The sequence below is a fragment of the Triturus cristatus genome, chromosome 9 (assembly GCF_964204655.1).
Source record: "Triturus cristatus chromosome 9, aTriCri1.1, whole genome shotgun sequence".
NCBI lineage: Eukaryota > Metazoa > Chordata > Amphibia > Caudata > Salamandridae > Triturus > Triturus cristatus.
The window spans coordinates 328,774,217-328,797,317 of record NC_140592.1 but is presented as its reverse complement, the minus strand read 5'-3'; the positions used below and the strand labels follow the sequence as shown (position 1 = coordinate 328,797,317).

Below are 23,101 nucleotides of genomic sequence, written 5' to 3'. Positions count from 1 at the left end.
TAGTGGCGGCACACCTCAGAAGACAGCACATTCACGTCTTCCCATGCTTGGACGACTGGCTGGTAAAAGCCACTTCATACAACCAATGTGTACACCACACCGCCACTACAATCCAACTACTTCACCAACTAGACTTCACGGTGAACCACCAAAAGTCCCAGCTAATACCATCCCACATAAAACAATACCTCGGTGCCACCATAGACACCTCAAAAGCAATAGCCTACCCCAATCCGGCCAGGATTGCAAGCATTCAGGCTTTGCGACAAAAATTAGTACTTCTACACTCCCTTCCAGCAAATGTTTATGCAATTGATAGGGATGATGGCCTCTTGCATTTTCATGGTGCCTCACGCAAGACTCCAGATGCATCCACTCCAAGAGTGCTTAGCGCGCCAATGGAACCAGGGTCAATTAACAGATCTGGTGTTGGTAGACGGTCGCACCCATCGCTCTCTGCAGTGGTGGAACACCACAAACCTTTCCAAAGGTCGACCGTTCCTGGACCCGGTTCCACAAATAATACTAACAGACGCATCGCTCTCCAGCTGGGGAGCTCACCTATTACATCTCACAGTGCAGGGCACATGGACGCCTCAACAAAAGTTACTCCATATCAACCATCTGGAGTTAGTAGCAATCTTTCTAGCCCTAAAGTCCTTTCAACCACGGATTTCAGGCAAGGCAGTCCTCATTCGCACACAGACAACATGACGGCCATGTATTATATTAAAAAACAATGCGGCACACACACTCCACAGCTCTCTCAATTAGCACAGAGCATATGGGGATGGGCAATTCCACACAAAATCTTTCTCCTAGCCCAACATGTCCCAGGAGTCCAAAACACCATGGCAGATCTGCTCAGCAGACAGACACAACAGATCCACGAGTGGGAACTTCACCCACAGGTTCTTCATCCGTTCTTTCAAATGTTGGGGCATCCACAGATAGACCTCTTCGCCACCCACGAAAACAAAAAATGCCCAAGCTTCGCCGCCAGATACCCACACCCATTGTCCAAAGGAAATGCGATATGGATGAACTGGTCAGGCAAATTTGCGTACGCTTTTCCACCTCTCCCACTAATTCCATTAGTGGTGCGAAAGCTACAACAGCATTCCCTAACACTGATCCTAGTAGCTCCAACATGGGCCAGACAACCGTGGTACACCACGCTGCTGGAACTCTCGGTAGTACCACAGCAAAAGCTACACCTCACCATGCCTCCTAACCCAGAACCATGGAGAGATCAGACACCCGGACCCAGCTCAGCTCAACCTTGCGATCTGGCTCCTGAAATCCTAGTATTCGGATACCTAAACCTTCCCCCTGACTGTATTAACGTCATCAGAGAAGCTAGACGCCCTACCACTAGAGCCTGCTACGCTGCCAAGTGGAAAAGATTTGTGGTTTATTGCCATAACACAATCGATCCTCTAGACGTGTCTATACAACACATCATATGCTACTTACTCCACCTACAAAGGTGTAATCTAGCCTATACCTCCATTCGGCTACACCTCGCAGCAATTGCAGCTTACCTACAGAACAGGCAGCACCTATCACTTTTCAGAGTACCTGCCATTAAAGCCTTCATAGAAGGCCTAAAAAGAATAATTCTCCCCAGAGTACCACCCTCACCTGTGTGGAACTTAACTATCGTTCTCACAAGGCTGATGGGGCCTCCCTTCGAACCTTTGCATGAATGCGAATTGCAATTTCTCACATGGAAAACAGCTTTCCTTGTAGCCATCACTTCCCTTATAAGGGTCAGTGAGATACAAGCACTTACCATACAAGAAATGTTTCTTCAAATGCACCAGAACAAGGTTGTTCTCCGTACCAAGCCAAAATTCCTACCTAAAGTAATTTCCCCTTTTCACCTAAACCAATCTGTAGAATTACCAGTATTTTTCTCGCAATCTCAGACCGTTGCAGAAAGAGGTCTACACACGCTAGATGTCAAACGAGCCTTACTTTACTATATACAAAGAACACAACCTTTTAGAAAGACCAAACAACTGTTTGTCTTTCTCTCCACCAAACAAGAGCAACCCCATCTCAAAATCAGGAATAGCTAGGTGGATTGTAAAATGCATCCAGATTTGCTACTACAAAGCAAAGCGAACGCTATCCGTTCTCCCTAAAGCCCATTCTACACAGAAGATAGGGGCTTCTATGGCTTTTCTAGGGAACATCCCATTAGATATCATCTGCAAAGCAGCTACATGGTCAACACCGCACACTTTCACTAAACACTATTGTGTAGATGTGCAAATCAAGCAGCAAGCTAGTGTGGGCCAGGCTGTATTAAAAACATTATTTCAAACCACTGCAACAGATACCGGTGGTCGCCGCTAAGGTTGGGAACTGCTATATAGTATATGCAAAAGTGTGTAATCTGCAGCTCATATGCCTCGAACGGAATATGCTACTTACCAGTATGCATCTGTTCTTGGCATGTAGAGCTGCAGATCTACACACGCCCACCCGCCTCCCCGGCTACCTGTATCTGTTCCAGTCTATCTTATTTAGATACAACACACATGGGTTTCTTCACTGTTGTTACTACGCTCCATCTTTCCCTGCTGGCGAAAAACAATCTGAGGATGGATCCGAAGCCCATGCGCAATACGATCCAAAGGAGGAGTCACCGACCTCGTGACTTTCTAAGACTTTCCAAGAGGAAAAACAAACTGCAAACATCCGGGCCCAACACCAGATGGCGATCTATGCAAGTGTGTGTAGATCTGCAGCTCTACATGCCAAGAACAGATGCATACTGGTAAGTAGCATATTCCTTCCACCCAAATAAACCTTTTTAACAGCATCTGGATAATGAAAGATTGGGAAAAACATAAGTTACTAACTTGTACCATGCTGTTTGCAAGCAGCTCTTTGACCGTTTATAGGTCACTGTGCTATATCACGATTGTCACTTATGAACTGCACAGTAACAAAAGAATCTGTGACAAAAGCAGTAACCCTCTGACCTATGCACCTAAAATACTGTTTAAAAAAAAAATGCATGGTACATGTTTGCAGTAGGCATATTAATCCTCTGTGCTACATTAGATAAGTCAAAGCTGCCACTGGACAAAACTCGCACCTCTCCAGCAGGTACATTAATCACTGGCGTTATCTTGACACTTTTATTATTGCTCAAACTGCTAATTATACAAGGAACTTTGCAGTGCTTTTAAAACTGCTGCCTGAGGACCCCTTGGGAGTGTCACGGACCCTTGGGGGTCCGCAGACCACAGTTTGGGAAACACTGCTCTAGCTGTAAGGCTACATCCTCAATCTAGGGCTGCTTTCCTGTGTTACCAGGGGGAGCAGGGGAGGTAAAAGAGGGGAGATTGGGGGCCGACCCACGTTGGCGACCTCTGGTTCTTCCTCTATAGGACTCATAAAGAGGATTTTGAGCTGTTGAGGTTGTTGCAAGCTACGAAAGGAGAACCTTCCAAACCCTCTATTTTTTTTTATAACCAAACCCCCATGACTGGGTTTGTAATCCGAAGGGCTTTGCGGTCCTTGAACCTTTGAAGAGCAGAATCCGCCTTCTCCCCGAAAAGTTTGTAACCATCAAAAGGCAAATCAAGAAGGGTAGCCTGTACGTCTGAGGAAAAACCAGGAGGGTCTAAGCCAAGCCTGTCTCTTGGTAACTATGGAGGAACTCATATCCCTGGCCACTGAATCTGCTGTATCCAGGCCAGACTTTATAACCTGTCGAGCAGCAGCTTGAGCATCCGACAGAACCTCCATAAAATATCCTTTGTTGCCGATTGCTCCAACTTTTTAGAGTCCCTGTCAGCAGGAGCCTGAGGAAATGCGCCTGAAGATAGTTTTGAACAGGACGCCTACACCACCAAACTTTCCGGAGACTGATGTATAGAAAGAAAGGGAGGGTCTCCTGGAGCTGATCTATACCTCCTTGCCAGAGATTTAGATACAGCAGGAGAGCAGCGTTTTATGCCACACTTCCAGGATAGGTTCAGTTAAAGCTTCATTAAAAGGCAACAATGGCTCAACTACCGAAGAAGGCGATTGCAAAACTTCAGTGAGCAAATTCGGCTTGTATTCAGCAGTAGGTAGTTGTAAGTCTAAAAGCTCTGCAGCCTTTCTGATAACTGTATGATAAGGAGCTACCTCTTGAGGTGGAGAAGCTCTTGAAGAAGCAAGCTCCCACTCTGGGGAGGTGTCCAGGCCACTTGCCTCATGAATTCCTTCGAATTCATTGACAGATTCCTCTCACCCTCTTCAACCTCCTCTCTGATACTGTTCTTCCTCCGAAACCTTGGTTGTGGCGACGGCGACACCACACGGGGTGCCGACTGCTCCAAAGCCGGCGTCTAAGGATCCGAAGGTGGAATCGGCGCCGGACAAGGCCGAGAGTAAGGCCCACCAGACGGCACCAGGGACTCCATATACGGCGTCAAATCACGGAGCCAGAAATGCCATAACGGCGCCGTCTGCATAAAAGGCACGAAGGGTGCCTCTGCATAGTGCTGAGGCACACCCAAATTGAAGGGCAGTTGGCCCACAGGACCTGAAGGTTCTCCGGAGGGGGAAGGCTGCCATGGCAAATACTCCATACATTGCATTTAAAAAATGCGTTGAATCTGAATCCGGAGTAGGAAATTGAGGATACGGAGTAGTCAGCATCCACACAAGGAGCATTCGACGTCAGAACAGCCGGATCCACTGGTGGAGCCACAGGTTCAGCCTCCTGTACAGGAGAAGGATCATCCTGAACTGCCAAGCCCTCCGAGTCCGGTGAACCGTCACCCGAGATGGAGAAGGAGAAACTAAGTCTTTCTGACGACGTCGAGGAGCCGGAGAAGGGGACCTCGAAGCCTTCCCCTTCGAACGGAGCAGAGAGCCATGTCTCCTTCACATGCTTTGAAGTCGAGGAAGCACAAGAAGTCGACACCTTCGACCTTTTACGTCCTCTCCCTTTCCTTCTTTGCTTTTGCCATAAAAAGCTTGGCCTCCCGTTATTTTAGATCCTTTGGGTTCATTTTACGACAGATGGAACAGTCCTCCATGTCGTAATACGACGACAAACACCACAAACGGTCCTCATGTGAGTCTGTGATGGACATATTGTGAGAAAGTGGCTCTGTATATACTGTTCCCAAATAGGTACAGTGTGTACAGAGTCCACAGTCCCCTGAGGTTTGGCAGAGGTTAAAGTTAGATATAACCTTACTCTCTAAAGTGGTAGCTTGGTCGAGCAGTAAGGCGGTATCAGAGGACAGTGTAAAGCATTTGTTGTACACACTGTCAGCAAATGGTCTCACACACAAGAACTGAACTCTAGGCCAATGGTGTATATCAAAAATATATGGTTGTTTTATTGTAGAACCAACAATAGGTATCAAAATATACTTTCTCAGAATGAGATGCTTTTAGTTAAATACTTTGCAATAGACAATTGACTTTTGCCGATAATAATTAGTTTGTTGCAGTAGGCAACACAATTTCAAACACAACAATACGTTGAGCTCAATGGGAATTTTAAGTCATTTGCAATTGATTACTTTCAGGATTACTTTTCTAACTCCAGGACTGGATCCTAGATTCAGCCCTGGGACAGTTCTTGGAAACAAGTTCTTACTGTTGTGATTTTTAAGCAATATTTTGCTATTTTAAAACTTGACACTTTTTTGCTAATCAAATTACCAATGTTATCCTATGGAAGGAAATTCACTTAGCAGGTAAGTGGGGTACAGACTTGGGGATGTCTCCCAGGGTGAGGTAAGTACAGTTGTTACACCCTCAGCGGCACCGGGCCAGCCGGGTGCAGAGTGAGTTAGGCCCAATGTTATCCTATGGGAGGCAGGAGGGCCTTGGTTGGTGGCTGCTGACTAGCAGGCTACGCGGCTGTGGGAGCTGGGCTCCTGGCCACTTGCTCAGGGCAAATCGGGAAGTAGGTAGGAGTAGAAGTTACACTGCCAGGGCAACTCTGGGGAGGGGTGGGGGCTGGGTACAGAGTGCTTTTGATCCTTCGGGCGCTCAATGGATTCCAATGGGAAAGCTCAAGGACGAACAAAGGCTGCTAGCTCGGGGACGAAGATTCTTCAGGAGCCACCACCAAGGTAAGTTTTGAAGTTGGAGTATAGGTAGGTACCCAGAAGTCAGGCACAGGGTGCCGCAGGGCACCGGGTGCAGGGGTGCCTTTTGATGTCGGGGAAATCTTACCTCTGCTGATCGCGGTTGGGGGGGGGTGGGGGGCCTGGTTCTGAGGCTAAAGGCGTCCGGAGCATCTAAGTGGGTCCTTGGGTGATGGATTCGGGGTCACAGTCGCCGGGGTGACGTCCTCTGGTCTTTGTCCACCCTGGCACAGGCCAGGCTAGGCTGGTGCAGTTATGCAAGGTTTGCGGTTCGGGGCTGATGCCAGGGGTTAGAAACTTGCTTTGAGCAGAGCCACTGCTCGTGGGAGTCCCAGGTGCTCAGTCACAAGGTAGCCAGGTCCTCTGGGGTTTGTGAGGTTGCTGGCCACAGGAGGTGCTGGGTTTTAGCAGTAGCAGGTTCGAGCGTCGACAGGCCGGTAGGGCTGGGGCCAAAGCAGTTGGTGTCTTTCTCTTAGCAGCTGCACGACAGGTCTTTCTTCTTCTTCTTTGCTAGTCTAGAATCTGGGGAAGGAAGGTTCAGGGTGCCCCTAAATACTACATTTAGGGGCGTTACAGGTAGGTGAAAGGCAGGGACCAATGGGTCCCTTCCCTGGGGTGGATACTCCCCATATCCTGCCATACTCCTGGGGGAGGGGGGGCAGTAGCCTAGTCCTGATTAGGCAGGGCTCCCCATCTTCAAGATGGCTAGAGCCCGGAGATGTGCTTCCTCGCCTACCCCACCTGAGGGATGGGGTTGGCAGAGGCTGGCACAGCCCCTTTCCTTCCTTGGGGTTTCCCTGCCAGTCTTCCCGCCAGGGTGGGGGTCAGAACCAGTAGGGGCCAGTTGCGGAGTACAGCAAGTGGCTTGGAGAAGCTCACAAAGGCGTTATGCCTTTGAAGCTTCCCCTGCCCATCCTGGGGGAGGGGACCCAGCACCTCGCCCAGGATGTGCATTGTTGCAGGCCCAGGAGAGCGGATGGCTCTACCCAGGTACCCAGGGGTCTAGCAACATGTCTGCTGTGTGGTAGCCTAGGCAGTCCCTCAGACAGGATGTGGATTGTAGGTTAGGTTCAGGGGACAACTCCAAGTTGCCCTCTGTTATGCTTCTTACATTAAATCCCACACTGGCATCAGTGCGGGTTTAATGTGCTGAGAAGTTTGATACCAAACTTCTCAGTCTTCAGTGTAGCCATCATGGTGCTGTGGAGTTCGTGTTGAGCACTGCACTTAGTGCCCAGGAATGGACCTGGGTACTGTAGGGGCACAGGGCTCATGCACCTGTACCCACACCACTGGCATAGGGCACCCAGCTAGAGGGGTGACTGAGGTATGCCAGGGCAGTGTGTTGTGAGCGTGGCACACGGATGTGTGCCATGTCGACTGTTTTGTTCTGCACAAAGAGACTCAGCCTGCAAGGGCAGTGTTTGTGTTAGGGTACAAGGCCTCTAAGGGTGGCACAATAAGTGCTGCAACCCTTAGAGGCCTTCCCTGGTCACAAGGCCCTGGGTAGCATTTACCAGGGGCTGACGTGGCCAGAGATGCCAATTGGGTTTAGGCTTTCTGCAGTTTTAGGGAAGGGCCCTAGGCCCTGGATACCTGATTGGCAGGAGCCCAGGGCACAGTCAAAGTACATCGCAGTTCAGCAAAAAGTGGGGGCATACCATACAAGAAAGATGGCACTTTCTCACAATGAGTACAAAGGCCCACAGACCACTTCTTTGGAGGGCTTGAATACATTACTTAAACACCCCAATCTTGTATAGGGTATAGGGTATGAAAATGACTACATTCTGCAATTACAATAGTAACTATTTGAGTCTATGGCTTTTTGTTGACATTTCAGCATGTGCGCATTGATATCGATCCTAAATAATGCACAATTTTTCCTTTGAAGGAGGCTTCCCAGTTGTTGCAGATTTTACAGACTTTGCACCCGCCTTTGAAGATTGATGGCAAAACGATTGGTGTTGACTTCGCAAAAAGTGCACGCAAGTAAGTCGAACATTTGGTATAACCCACCTTTTCCCCACAAGATTTTCTCTAGAAATCCTTGGCTTAGTTTTTTCTACTTTGTTACAGTTTTGTTCCAAGGATTATTACTTGCAACATTGTGGAAGCACTGCTCTCTGGACCGAATTAAACAAATATTTGTTGTTCATCGCTGTTTTTATTTACAAATCTTTGGTGGCATACTTTCTTAATGGTCCATTAATTCTAAGTCAACACTTTCTTGTTGCTACTCTTAAAGCATAAATAGTTTTCATTTTGACAAACATTATAGTGCGTATTGGATAACTTCTTACAGATCTCTGTGTAAAGGGTTGATTTCAAATGACATCTCCCCATCAAGGGTTGAGGGTTTTTGTATCCTAACATGGAGCGATTGTAATATAGTAATCTAAATTACATTTCCCCTAATGATTATGAAGTATTACTACCTTCCTCAGAATGATGGGAAAGGGTGCCGCTCCAAACAGACCTAAATGGCAAGGTCTACCAATGTACCGTTAAGACGCCATGTCAGAGCATCAGTCAGCATTCCTATGCTCCTAGAACACTGAAGAGGCATACCTAGATTCTGAGTGGGATTTCTATGTTGCCATCAAGATCTTCACTGATGGGCAATACTTTTTTGCTTCCTCTTTTATACTAGGGTTGGGCAGAACTTAAGAGTTTCACTCTGGGACTCCGTGCAGTTGCATAAGCTGGTGGATTGCGGCACGTAGTGCTGATTTTCAGTGCCACTAGCTTGTTCCATGCTTTAGAGTACTACGTGGCATGCTCGATGGCACTGCTGCCTTCTGCCACTTGAGTAGATTTTCTCAACACGAGCGGTTGCGACCTGCCCCAAACGCCCGCATTTAGAATCTCGCCGGGTGGCGTTCTAGAGCCTGCACATAACGCTAGAGCACACACTTTCTTGCTCGCCAACTTAACATTGAGCCTCTTGTGGAGTTGTGCTAGGACTCAGTTAATTTTTTTCTGACCCAAACTCTTGATGTACTAAACTACATAAGCAATGCAGTCCATGCCATATGCACTTGGCACCTTTTTGATGCATTTTACTCTTATCTGTTACCAAACTGTACTTTCCACTCAAATGCTTTTTGCCTGTCTGTAGAAAAGTGGGTTCTGTAGTAGGGGATCTCTGTTATAGTCATAATCTAGTGAATAGTCCCGCCCATGTGCGTGGACCCCGGAGCAATAAATAAATCTCTAAAGGTGACAAATCATGCAGACCTGCATACACCTTTAAGAGAATTTAATTTAAAGACAGATAATGCAGCCTATACCCACAGGCTACACTGTCCAGTACTTCAACTAGAATTCCACCAACATCCACAAACAGCACTGCCTGTCCAGCTTTTCTCCACATAGGAAAAAACCCTGCCTCTACCAGCAAAAGCCTCTGGAATGATAGAGAGGAAGGAGTGGACAGACAAGCCCCATAGGCTGCCATTATGTGGCTTAGAACAGGATACTGTGCCTTTAAAAGAACTTTCCAGATTTCCAGAACTTTCCCCAGTATCCCAGAATGCCCAGCAGGTCCCATTTACTTTGTTCTTTTTTCCGGCTCCTGCTAGCAGGACCCTGGAGCATTGAGCTCTCCCCTTTTCAAGGGTTTATTGTAGTTTGTCAATTTTTGTCACTTTTTCAAGTGCTTTGTGGCTGGTACTGTCAACATGCCTGGCTTGTTCGACAAGTGCCCGGAATGTGGTAGAAAGAAGGCTAAAACAGATCCACACGAGGTGTGTATAGGTTGCCTTCCCCAGTCCCACGTGCCTGAAGACTGTGATATCTGCCACTCGTTCTCAGCCAGGACCCTGAGGGACAGAATGAAGATCAGGCTTCAAGTCCTGGAGGAGAGAAGGCTGAAGGCACCAGGTGGGTCTGGAGGGGCTGATTTGGCCCATACTGAGGCCTCTGGGGGGCTCCCCAGGGGCAGGAAGACCAGTAAGCGTCCCCACTCCCCGTCGACGGCGGCGTCTAGGAGGATGACTACCATCTGTTCGCCGTCTCCCCAGGGCTCTGGGGAGAAGCGGCGTCTATGGTCGACGTCGAGGGACCTGAACAGGCCGCCGTCGACTACATCGGCATCTTCGGCGACGTCGCCGTCCAGCAGTCGGCGTCGAGATCGGACCCGGAGTCGGCGCTCGCCGTCGAGGGGAGATCGCCGTCGGTGAAGAGGAGACGGTCGACGTCGCCGTCGAGACGCTCGAAGTCAAGAAGATCGCCGTCGAGGCGCAGGTCGCCGTCGAGGCGGAGAGAGTAATCGGGATCGGTGTACTCTGTGGTGTATACGCCTCCTCGGATGCCTACGTCACCGCCTCCAACACCACCGCCACCACATCTACTGCCTCCGCCGCCCCCAGCTCGGTCGTTACCACGCACTCCATTGGGGCTGCCGGCGGTTCCCCCGCGGTCAGTTTCCCTTCCGGGACTGGCTAGACCGGCGGGCAGACCGAAGCCGAAGAGGTCGCGCTCCCGCTCTCTCAGGAGGAGAAGATCACGGAGGCATGGACGGTCATCGTCGGACTCGGGACGACGCCGTAGGAGGCACAGGTCCAGGTCGCACACGCGATCCTCGACCAGAGACTTTTCCCCGACGCTGTCGGACTCGCCGGGGACTAGGGTGTCTCCGGTGGACGATTTGGTCTCTTTCCAAGAGGTGCTGTTGAGAGGGGCAGCAAAGTTGGGTATCACGGTGACGGTTCCAACACCCACGACGTCCGTGATATTCGAGACGCTTCATAAGAAAAATCTGTCTCGCCCTCTACTGCCCCTTGTACCAGGACTGGTGGAACCCGTGTTGGAGCTGTTCCTCACTCCCGCGGTGACGAAGGCCGCCCCCTCCAGGCTCATGAAAAAGTATAGGGCCCCGGAGTCGGATCCTACCTTTTTGAGGGTGGACCCGAAGCCGGATTCGGTCATCGTGACGGCGGCGAGGAAACAACATGCGACCGCCCCTTCATCGACGGTCCCGCCTGACAAAGCGGCTGGCTGGATTCTGCGGGCAGGAAGGTGTGGGACCGCCGCCACCACCATGAAGGCGGCGAGTGCAGGGGCTTTGTTGGGCCGTTACGACCGGGCCCTGTGGGAGTCCCTGCAGCAATATGCGGACCTGCTGCCCCGGGACAGGAAGGAGGACTTCTTGGAAACAGTGCGCGAAGGCATGCTGGTTTCTAATCAGGTGATCGGCGCAGCGGCGGATGTCTCCTTGTTGGCCGCCCACGCCTACTGTCATGGCGTCCACCAGAGGCGGCATTCGTGGCTGCGCCTGACGTCCCTCAAACCAGAGGCGCAGCACAGAGTGGCCAACCTGCCCTTCTCGGGGGAAACCCTGTTCGGAAAACATGCGGATGATGAGATGGCCCGCATGAAGGCGGAGGCGGAAACCCTGACGGCCGTTGGGTTGGAGAAGGCGGTTCGGTTTTTCGGGCAGAGGGCGTGGGCAGGGTTCGGGACAGCAGCAGCACCACCAACAGCAGCAGTTCCGGAAGCCCTTCCAGAAACGCCAGAGGGGTAGAGGAGGCCAGCAGGCGGCTACCACTACCAAGGGCCCGGCCGGGTCTCGGCCCTGAGCGGCTATTTCCCCCTCAACCGTTACCCACTCCAGTGGGAGGAAGCATTCAACTTTTTCCAGCAGAGTGGAGAAAAATTACGCAGGACAAGTGTGTGCTGAATATTGTTTGCAATGGATATTAGTCTTCGGTTTATCAGCCCGCCGCCAGCGATTCTGCCGGTCAGCTCTCAGTTCCAGCTGAGAGAGCTCGAGGCAGACATCTTGTTGAGAAAAAAGGCGGTAGAAGAGGTACCTCTGTCTCAAAGGGGAAGAGGTCTGTACTCTCGGTTCTTCCTCGTTCGCAAGGAGGACAAGAACGAGTTCAGGCCCATTCTGGATTTGCGACAGGCAAACAAATGGATTCGCAGAGAAGTTTCGCATGCTATCGTTGCATCAGATTTACCCTCAGCTGCAACGGGGAGACTGGCTCTGTGCCATAGATCTACAGGATGCGTACTTCCATGTGCCCATAGCGCGGAAGCACAGGAAGTTCCTGCGATTCCAAGTCGGCGCCAATCACTATCAATACACAGTACTGCCATTCGGGCTAAAGTCTGCGCCCAGGACCTTCTCGAAGTGCATGGCGGTGGTGGCGGCACACCTGCGAAGGAACAAGGTGTTTGTCTACCCGTATCTGGACGATTGGCTGATCAAGGCATCATCCTACTCGGAAGCGCAAAAACACTTCCGGTGGACGTGCGCTCTTGCACAAGCTGGGGTTACACGTCAACCTGTCCAAATCGGTCCCGACTCCGGTCCAGTGCATACAGTACCTGGGAGCCTCCATCGATACGCGGTCAGCAAGCGTGTCTCCTTCGGAGGAGAGACGGTTATCACTCCTTCGGAAGGCTCAGGACTGCTCCATCGACGACAGTGAGGAAGGTGTCTTCTCTACTGGGATCGATGGCCTCCTGTATCTTCCTCACGCCTCACACACGGCTACACATGAGACCACTGCAGGAGTGCTTGGAGGATCAGTGGGATCAGAGGACAGGCTCTTGGGACGACAAGATACGACTGTCGCTGCATGCTCTTCAGTCTCTGAAGTGGTGGTGTTCGGCGGAAAACCTCCTCAAGGTGGTTCCCTTCCACAAGGACATTCACACGACGAGTGTCGTGACGGATGCGTCTCTCCAGGGCTGGGGAGCGCATTCCGGGGACTTGCAGATTCAAGGAAAGTGGTCTCCTTTGGAATCGACGTACCACATCAATTGCCTGGAACTCAGATCTGTCTTCCTGGCACTGAACGCCTTCCTTCCGTCCTTCCAGACCAACTCGCTGCTGATACAGACGGACAATACAACCACGATGTATTACCTCAACAAGCAGGGGGGGTCGAGATCGCGCACTCTGTCGCAGGAGGCGCAGGCGATCTGGCACTGGCTGCTGGCCAGAGGACTGACTATTACGGCCACGCATCTGCCAGGGGTGCAGAATGCTCAGGCGGACGCCTTGAGCAGGCTGATTCAGGAAAACCACGAATGGGTCATAAACGACGAAGTACTAGAAGTCTTCGCAAGGTGGGGGACTTCAGACGTAGATCTGTTCGCCACCGCCGAAAACAGCAAATGCCGAGACTTCGCATCCAGGTACTACCAGCGGGGGACGCTGGGGAATGCACTATGGATCGACTGGTCGAACACCTTTCTGTACGCTTTGCCACCCATTCCCCTGATTCCGGCAGTGCTCATCAAGCTGTCCCAGTCCAGGGCGCGGATGATCCTGATCGCCCCGGAGTGGCCCAGGCAGTGGTGGTTCACGGACCTACTTCACCGGTCTCTCCTTCCTCACATGCGGTTGCCGTGCAGGCCGGACCTTCTCACGAAGTTCGGGGGGCGGATGGTGCACCCCAACCTCTCGTCTTTGAGTTTGGCGGCATGGCTCCTGAAATAGTGCAATATGGCCATCTGAATCTACCAGACGATTGTATGGACATACTGAAGGAGTCTAAACGACCTTCCACTAGGACATCCTATGCCTATAAGTGGAAGAGGTTCTGTATCTGGTGTAAGTCCAAGAACTTTGATCCGACTACATGTAAGGAAGATGTCATCCTTCCCTACCTTTTACATCTGGCGCAGTCTGGCCTTAATTTCCATTCCATTAAGGTTCATCTGGCTGCTTTGACTGCTTACAGGAAATGCCCTTCACAGACTTCCTTCTTTCAGATCCCTGTGGTCAAGGATTTTTTGGAAGGCTTGAAGAAAGTGTTTCCTCCCGTCAGACTTCCCTCGCCTTCCTGGGACTTGAATGTGGTGCTGTCCAGACTGATGAAGGAGCCTTTTGAACCCATTCACAAGGCTTCATTGCAGCACCTATCCTGGAAGGCGGCGTTCCTAGTGGCCATTACATCGGCCCGCAGGGTGAGTGAACTTCAGGCATTATGTTGTCAAGAACCTTATACTGTATTTCATGCTGCTAAGGTTGTGATGCGTACTCACCCTAAATTTCTTCCTAAGGTTATCTCTGATTTTCATGTCAACCAGACCATAACTTTACCTACGTTCTTTCAGAATCCCTCTTCGCCAGCGGAAAGGTCTCTCCATTCCCTGGATGTTCGGAGGGTGTTGAAATTTTATCTGGATAAGACCAAGGATATTCGTAGGTCTGACCAATTGTTAATTATGGATCAGTCAGGACTGGTCTTGCGACCTTTAAGCAGTCCATTTCTCGGATTGTGTCCTGCATACAATTGTGTTATCAAAAGGCTAATAAGACCTTAGGGGGTAAACCTAAGGCTCATTCCACCAGGGGCAAAGCTGCCACGACGGCTTTGCTGCGTAATGTTCCTATTGCGGAAATCTGCAAGGCGGCCACTTGGAAGTCGGTCCATACCTTTGCTGCGCATTACTGTCTGGACTCGGATGCCAGGGCAGATGCTCAGGTTGGGCAGGCTTCGCCGCGAAATTTGTTCGCACAGTAGTGGTTTTGTCTTGTTGTTCTCCACCGCTGTTGTGTGGGGATGGGCTTGCCATTCTATTCACTAGATTATGACTATACACATAGATCCCCTACTACAGAAGGAGTAGTTTCTTTTCTGTAACTCCAGTTCTGTAGTAGGGGTATCTCTGATATAGTCATAAGCGCCCGCCCTCCTCCCCGGTGGAGAGATAATTATTCATGTGAAGAATGCTACAGGTCTGGCGTGCTACGCCTTCAAAAAGACCTGAAAGTAAATGGGACCTGCTGGGCATTCTGAGATACTGGGGAAAGTTCTGGAAATCTGGAAAGTTTTCTTAAAGGCACAGTATCCTGTTCTAAGCCACATAATGGCAGCCTATGGGGCTTGTCTGTCCACTCCTTCCTCTCTATCATTCCAGAGGCTTTTGCTGGTAGAGGCATGGTTTTGCAGCGTGAATCTTTCTGGATTCACTATGCTGTGCATTATTCCGCGATCTTGTGGTTGGGTCCGGATTCGTAGTCTTTTCTTTGTTTTTTTTTTTTTTTTTTTTTGTAGCCCAGGTGGGCGTCGACGTCCACCATTTGGTGCACCTCCCGTGACGTCGTGCTTCCTGCGGAAGTCCCACCTTTGGGGCGCCATCTTCAGATTCTTTTTTCCGCCGTTGGGTCTGGATCGACATCGGGAAGCTCCAGAAATTCACTCGGAGGAAGAAGGAAGAAAAGCGAGTTTCATCGATAGAATCAAGAGAAGACATCAGGAATTGAACAGATTTCATCAGGAGCGCTAAGAAAGAGGACCAGCGAGCCTTTTTCTTCGACAGCCCTGGAGAATGCACGCTCAGAGACCCTGAGCGAAATGGACAAGACGCCATTCAAGTTCTGCCCAAACTGCCACCACAAGTTCGCGCAGAGAGACCAGCATCCGGTCTGCAACCTCTGCCTACCGGTCGATCACCAGAGTATCGACTGCAACGCCTGCTCAGCCTTCGCGCCGAAGACACTCAGGGTGAGAGAGCGGCAGAGAAGGGCCAACGCCAACATGGACGGCAAGGGGAAGCCCCCGACGCTCTACGCTCTGGGCCTCTCCTCAGACGACGAGGACAACGTCGCCGAGACATCCGAAAACTTCACGGTCGTAGAGACCGACAAGAAAAAAGAAGACTAGGTAAGAGAATCGTCGAGCGCAAAACAAAAAGTACCTCGACAACACGAGGGTGACTCGAGAAAAACTGAGTCAAAGTCCACGAAGGGAGCCCCGGCGCCGAAAACTTCGACGTCCAAGGGGGGAACTTCGGACAAAAGGCCCAGCGGATCCTTACAAAAGGACTCCCTGGTGCAGAAAGACGCCGAAAGGCAAGGGTCGTCGAAATCATCCCATGAAACGGGCCGATCGACGCAGAAAGAACGTTCGACGTCGACGCAAGTTTCATCGAAAAGACCCGCGGTCGACGCCGAAAGCATCTCCGAAATGGAGAAAAAGAGGCGGCTCGAGGCCGAAATGGAGAACATCCTTCAAAGGAAGAAGGAGTTCGACGCCAGGATGAAGGAATTCAAGATTCCAACAGTTTCATCGGCGGACGTCGTCGAGGTCGAAGAGGAGTTCGACGCCGAAGGGCTGACAAGGGATCTCGAAGAAGAGGAGGAGCCCTATTATGAGGAAGAAGCCGAGGAAGAAGACCAACAGTCGTTCTTCGAATCGGCGGCATCTACCAGCAACGACGTCGAATGGCACGATCTCGACACCGAAAACCCGGAGGAGCCCGTGGACACGTACCCCTCGAGGCCTTCGCCACCCGACGACATCGGGGTATACAATATGGTGGTGAAGAGCGCAGCACTGGCCTTCGGCGTCAAACTCGACGAGGAGAGGCCGAAAGCCGATTTTCTCGTCGAAACACTGCTCCCCATCCAGACTAGGAGTCAGTTCCTCCCCATGCTACAAAGCGTGATGAACCAGGGGAGAGAAGCCTTCAAGGAGCCTGCCACCTGCCGGTCGATCACACCCAGGACAGAGAAGAAATATAAGCACTCCTCCCTGGACCCACCTTACATCAAGGGTAGCGTCACCGCAGACTCCATCATAGCCTCCACGGCCAGGAGAAGGGCCAACGTTCCAGCAACTTCGGGCCCACCTCCGGATAAAGAGAGCAGGAGGATCGACCTCACAGGCAGAAAGGTCGAGAGGAACGCCGCAATGCACTGGCGCATGGCGAATTCGAATGCACTCCTCAATAGACACCAATACCAACACTGGGATGAGATGGGGGAGCTAGTAAAACACCTCCCCGAAGAATACCGCCAGAGAGCCTCTCACCTGGTGGATGAAGGAAAGAACATCGCCAACTCCTGTATAAAGACGGCGTTGGATGGGGCAGAGACTTCAGCAAGACTCATGGCCATAGGGGTCACAGAGAGGAGGCATGCATGGCTAAGAATCTCGGGATTCAAACCGGAAGTGCAGAACAACATCCTTGGCACCCCCTTCAACGGAGAGACACTGTTCGGAGCAACGGTGGACGAAAAGCTCACCCAGCTCAAGAAGGAAAACGAGACAGCGAGGTCCATGGGGGCCCTACAGCTGAGGGGAATGAGACAAGGTAATCCCTCGAGGAGACCCTACGGTAGGGGTGCAAGCCAACAAGGGACATCGCACCAGGCGTTCCAACAAGGTCAGCAGGGCGAAGGTCACGGTCAAGGTCAGCAGAAGCAAAGCTGGCAATATCAACCTCGGGGCCAGTCCTTTCGCGGGAGAGGGAACGGACGTGGCCAAAGGAGGAGAGGGGGCGGTCAGCCCTCCTCGAAGTGACTCAGCACGCAAGAAGACGCCTACCCTCGTCAAGTCCCCAAGGGTGAGGCGCAGAAAAGTGTCATCAGGGGGAAGAGAAGATTCAAGAGCCTACGAGCATACGTCACCAGTAGGCGGAAGGCTGAGGTTCTACCTTCAGGAGTGGCGGCGCATAACCACAGACAAGTGGATACGGAACATCGTGCAGTACGGATACTGCGTAGACTTGGAGAAAAGACCTCCAAACAGGAAACCGAAAGGAAGACAGAGATCTGCCCAAGAACTGGCAATACTCAGAGAGGAAACGCGGAAACTCCTACAAAAGGGAGCCATAGAGGCAGTGCCGTTCGGGGAACGCAACAAAGGGGTCTACTCAAACTACTTCGTGGTTCCGAAGGTAGACGGAGACCTCAGGCCCATACTGGACCTCCGTTACCTAAACAAGTTCATAAGAACGCAAAGGTTCAAAATGACTTCACTGCAGGAGGTACTGCCACAGATAAGAGAAGGGGACTTCATGGTCACCGTGGACCTCAAGGATGCCTACCTTCACATCCCAATAAACAGAAGGCACAAGGGCCTTCTAAGATTCAACATCGAACAGGAACACTACCAGTTCACAACCCTGGCCTTCGGATTAAAATCAGCGCCAAGGGTCTTTACAAAATGCCTGTCGGCGGTAGCGGCACACCTACGAAAGCAGGGCATACACGTATACCCATACTTGGACGACTGGCTGGTCAAGGCAAACTCACGCGAGAAGTGCGAGAGGCACGCAAAACGCGTAACGGACACCCTCACAAATCTGGGATTTTCCATCCACTGGGGAAAATCATCGCTGGAACCGGAACAGGTAAAGATTTTCCTGGGGGCACAGATCAACTCCCTCAACAGTACAGTAGTGCCCAGCGACAGGAGGACAGATGCCCTACTGAAGGAGACGCAGCTCTACCGGAAGGGGCGAGCTCTGACAGTGAGGGCGGTGAGCAAGATGATGGGGATGATGGTGTCCTGTATCCAGCTGGTGCCGAATGTACGCCTGCACATGAGACCATTCCAGGAATGGCTGCAACAGCAATGGTCACAAGCAAACGGAAGTTGGGAGGATCTAGTGGTTGTTACGCACGCAGTGCAGGAGGAGATAACTTGGTGGAACAGAGACAACATAACAACAGGGAGAAGCCTGACACCACCAAGCCCAACAGTGACCATTACCACGGACGCATCGCAGATGGGATGGGGAGCGCACATGGACAACCTCAGAGTGAGGGGTCTATGGGCTCCGGCAGACGCGGTCCGCCACATCAACTACCTCGAGTTGAAAACGATACTGCTAGCCCTGAAGGCATTCCAGAGACACCTGTGCGGGCAGAGGGTGTTGGTACAGACAGACAACACCACGGCGATGTTCTACATCAACAAACAAGGGGGGACACAGTCGTTTCCCCTCTCATCCCTAGCTCAGGAGATTTGGAGATGGGCCATACCTCTCAGGATAGATCTACTGGCAATTCACCTACCGGGGAAGGACAATGTGGAGGCAGACTGGCTAAGCAGGCAGACCTCAGCATCACACGAGTGGGAGCTCAATGGCCAGGAAACGGAGAAACTCTTCCGGAGATGGGGGACTCCCACAATAGACCTTTTTGCAACACGCCACAATGCAAAATGCCAAAGCTTCGCGTCCAGGCAACCAGATCAGCAATCCAAGGGAAATGCCCTATGGATAAGCTGGTCGAGGACATTTGCCTACGCCTTTCCACCGATACCCCTGTTGCACAGAGTGCTCGACAAGTGCAGAACCAGCAACATGACTCTGATCCTGGTGGCCCCACAGTGGGCGAGGCAGACATGGTTCTCACAGATTCAAGAAATGGCGCAAGGCAATCCGTACAAGTTCGAGAGAAGAAAAGACCTGCTCTCAATGCAAAACGGGGAGGTCCTGCACCCAGAGCCAGAGACCCTCAACCTAGCAGCATGGCTCCTGAAGACCTAGAGTTCGCACACCTAAGGTTACCTCAGAGCACTATGCGAGTGCTACGGGAGGCAAGGAAACCTACTACAAGAAAGTGCTACAGCGCAAAGTGGAAGAGATTCACGGTGTGGTGCAGGAAGAAGGGCCTGCACAACAGAATGACAAGAGACTCAACTGTGCTGAGGTACCTCACACACCTTCTAAAGAGTAACCTCTGCTCGAGCTCCCTAAGGGTGCACCTAGCAGCGATCGTTGCCTACACCAGAGGTGAGAAGGGTGGAAGTTTCTTCAGCTCGCAGGTGGTGAAGAGATTCATGGAGGGAGCCAAAAGAATGGCACCCCCGAAAAGGTTGCCGCCGCCGGCATGGAATTTAAACGTGGTTCTGACGGAGCTCATGAAGGCGCCGTTTGAACCCATTCACAAGGCCAATCTACAAATGTTGACGATGAAGACTGCCTTTCTAGTGGCCATAACCTCACTACGCAGAGTGAGCGAGCTTCAAGCACTAACGCTACAGGAGCCCTACATTCAAATTCACAAGGACAGGGTAGTCCTGAGGACGGACCCACACTTCATGCCCAAGGTAGTGTCGGCGTTCCACATGAATCAGAGTATCCAGATACCGAGTTTCTTCCAAAACCCGACTACAAACGCAGAAAAGGCCCTGCACACCCTCGATGCCAGAAGAGCGGTGATGCACTACATTGAAAGAACCAAAGAACTCAGGAAGTCGAAGCAGCTGTTTGTGTCCTTTGCTACTAGCTTCATGGGTAGACCAGTGACCAAGGGCACCATCGCTAGGTGGATTGCCCTCACTATTCAATTCTGTCACAAACAGGCTGGACAGGAGCTAACGGAGGGGCCACAAGCTCACTCCACAAGGAAGAAGGGGGCCACAGTTGCCTTCCTGGCAAACACGCCCATCCAAGACATTTGTCTCGCAGCAACTTGGGCATCTGTGCACACGTTCACAAAGCACTACTGCGTGGACATTCAAATGAATAAGGAAGCACAGGTCGGACAGAAGGTGCTACAACACATTTTCAACGACCAGCGATCATCTTCCACCCAGCCACCACAAAAATAGGAAAACCGCTACAAAGTCTATGCACAGCATAGTGAATCCAGAAAGATTCACGCTGCAAAACGAAAAGTTTCTTACCTGTCGGTGTAGTTTTGCAGCTTGAAGATCTTTCTGGATTCACTAGCGAACCCACCCACCTCCGCCAGGAAGATGAGGCTGGAGGAAGAGGGGGTGAAATGGATAGGATCAAATAGGTGGATACGTACAGAAATATGGACAAAAGGATTAATCAATCGCCTAGGGTTAAAAAAAAAAAAAAAAACAGGGAAAAAAGAACCCGAAGATGGCGCCCCAAAGGTGGGACTTCCGCAGGAAGCACGACGACGTCACGGGAGGTGCACCAAATGGTGGACGTCGACGCCCACCTGGGCTACAAAAAAAAAAAAAAAAAAAAAAAAAAAGACTACGAATCCGGACCCAACCACAAGATCGCGGAATAATGCACAGCATAGTGAATCCAGAAAGATCTTCAAGCTGCAAAACTACACCGACAGGTAAGAAACTTTTCGTTTTTTCCTATGTGGAGAAAAGCTGGACAGGCAGTGCTGTTTGTGGATGTTGGTGGAAATCTAGTTGAAGTACTGGACAGTGTAGCCTGTGGGTATAGGCTGCATTATCTGTCTTTAAATTAAATTCTCTCTTAAAGGTGTATGCAGGTCTGCATGATTTGTCACCTTTAGAGATTATTTTTTTATTGCTCCGGGGTCCACGCACATAGGCGGGACTATTCACTAGATTATGACTATAACAGAGATACCCCTACTACAGAACTGGAGTTACTGAAAAGAAACTACTCCTTCTGTAGTAGGGGATCTCTGTGTATAGTCATAATCTAGTGAATAGTCCCGCCCATGTGCGGGGACCCCGGAGCAATAAAATTAATCTCAAGTTGTCAAGCCATGCAGACCTGCATCTACACTTGAGTGAATTTCAAAGACAGATAATGCAGCCTATATCCACAGGCTACACTGTCCAGTACTTCAACTAGAAAATTTCACCAACATCCACAAACAGCACTGCCTGCCCAGCTTTTCCCACAGAGAAAAACCTGCCTCTACCAGCAAAAGCCTCTGGAATGATCGAGAGGGAGGAATGGACAGACAAGCCCCATAGGCTGCCATTATGTGGCTCAGAACAGGATACTGTGCCTTTAAGAAAACTTTCCAGAACTTTTCCAGTATCCCAGAATGCACAGCATGTCGCTTTTACTTTCAGTTCTTTTTTCCGGCTCCTGCTAGCAGGACCCTGGAGCATTGAGCTCTCCCTTTTCAGGGGTTTATTTGGATTTGTTCACTTTTCGAGTGATAGATTTAGTACCTTGTTGCCTTCCTTCTTGTGGGTCAACATGCCTGGCTTGTTTGAGAGGTGCCCAGAGTGCGAGAGGAAGAAGGCCAAGTCTGACCCACACAGGGTGTGCATCGTCTGCCTTCCCCAGTCCCATATCCCAGAGGAGTGTGACATTTGCCGATCCTTCTCAGACAGGACCCTGAAGGAAAGGATGAAGATCAGGCTCCTTGGCCTGGAGGACAGAAGGCTGAGGGCACAAGGTGGGTCAGGAGGGGCTGATTCTGCCCATGCTGAGGCCCCTGGGTAGCTCCCCAGGGGTAGGAAGCCCAGCAAACGTCCCCATTCGCCGTCGACGTCTAGGGGGATGGCTGCAGTCTGCTCACCGTCTCCCCAGGGCTCTGGGGAGAAACTGCGTCGACGCTCGCCATCGAGGGAGCTGAGCAGCCCGCCGTCGACGACATCAGCATCTTCGTCGACGCGGTCTACTTCTCCGTCGAGTCATCGGCGTCGAACAGCTCCTGCGTCGGCGCTCGCCGTCGAGGCGAGGTTGCTGTTCGCCGTCGGCGAAGAGGAGACGGTCACCGTCGAGGGCATCCCCGACGTCGAGGACCGGTCCCAGGCGTTCGCCGTCGAAGGGGCGTTTGCCGTCGAGGAGGCAGCGCAGGAGGAGTCCTGACGCCGGGAGTTCCTCGGGGTCACGAGGGGAGAGAACGGAGTCACCGGGCTCGGTGTACTCAGTGGTGTATACCCCTCCTAAGCCGAGGTCGCCACCCTTTCCTCCTTTGCCAAGGGAGCCCTCACTGCCGCCTCCGACACCACCGCCGCCTCCTCCACCGCATAACCTTCCGCCTCGCACATGTCGGGCCCACCTGTGGCCCCGCCACGGTCTGTGTCGTTGCCTCGGTATCCGACGCCACCGAAGAGGACTCCGAAGCAGCCGAGCAGATTGCGCTCCCGCTCCGAACGGAGAGGAAGGTCACGGAGCCGTGGACGGGCATCGTCGACATCTGGGCGACGCCGCAGGAGGCGCAGCACCAGATCCCGCACCCAATCGTCTGTCAGGGACTACTCTCCGACGATGTCTGACTCGCCAAGGACAGGAGTATCGCCTGTTGACGATAGTCTCCTTCCAGGAGGTGCTACTGCGGGGTGCTGCCAAGCTAGGGATCACGGTGACACGGTACTGGTAAGTAGCATATTCCTTTAAGGCCAAAAGGCCTTTAGATCTCGTCGGTATTGTTCATGTTCAGTATCGACCAGTTTATTTATTTTGTGTTTTAGTACCTTCACGCTTTTCGGATCCGCTTCGGTCCGAACATCTATCTCCGATCGACGATGGAATCGAGGACTCCCTTCAAGAGATGTCCTTTATGCCATGCGAAATAC

General features: G+C 51.4%; 1 protein-coding gene across 2 annotated transcripts in view; it reads left to right on the top strand.

Annotated features, from left to right (window-relative positions):
• Positions 1-23,101, top strand: part of RBM5 (RNA binding motif protein 5) — a 327,789-nt gene that overhangs the window by 98,087 nt on the left and 206,601 nt on the right. For both annotated transcript variants that reach the window (XM_085625066.1, XM_085625065.1), the window contains exon 11: positions 8,014-8,111. In XM_085625066.1, coding sequence (XP_085481192.1) covers positions 8,014-8,111 — 98 coding nt within the window. The remainder of the gene's footprint in view (positions 1-8,013; positions 8,112-23,101) is intronic.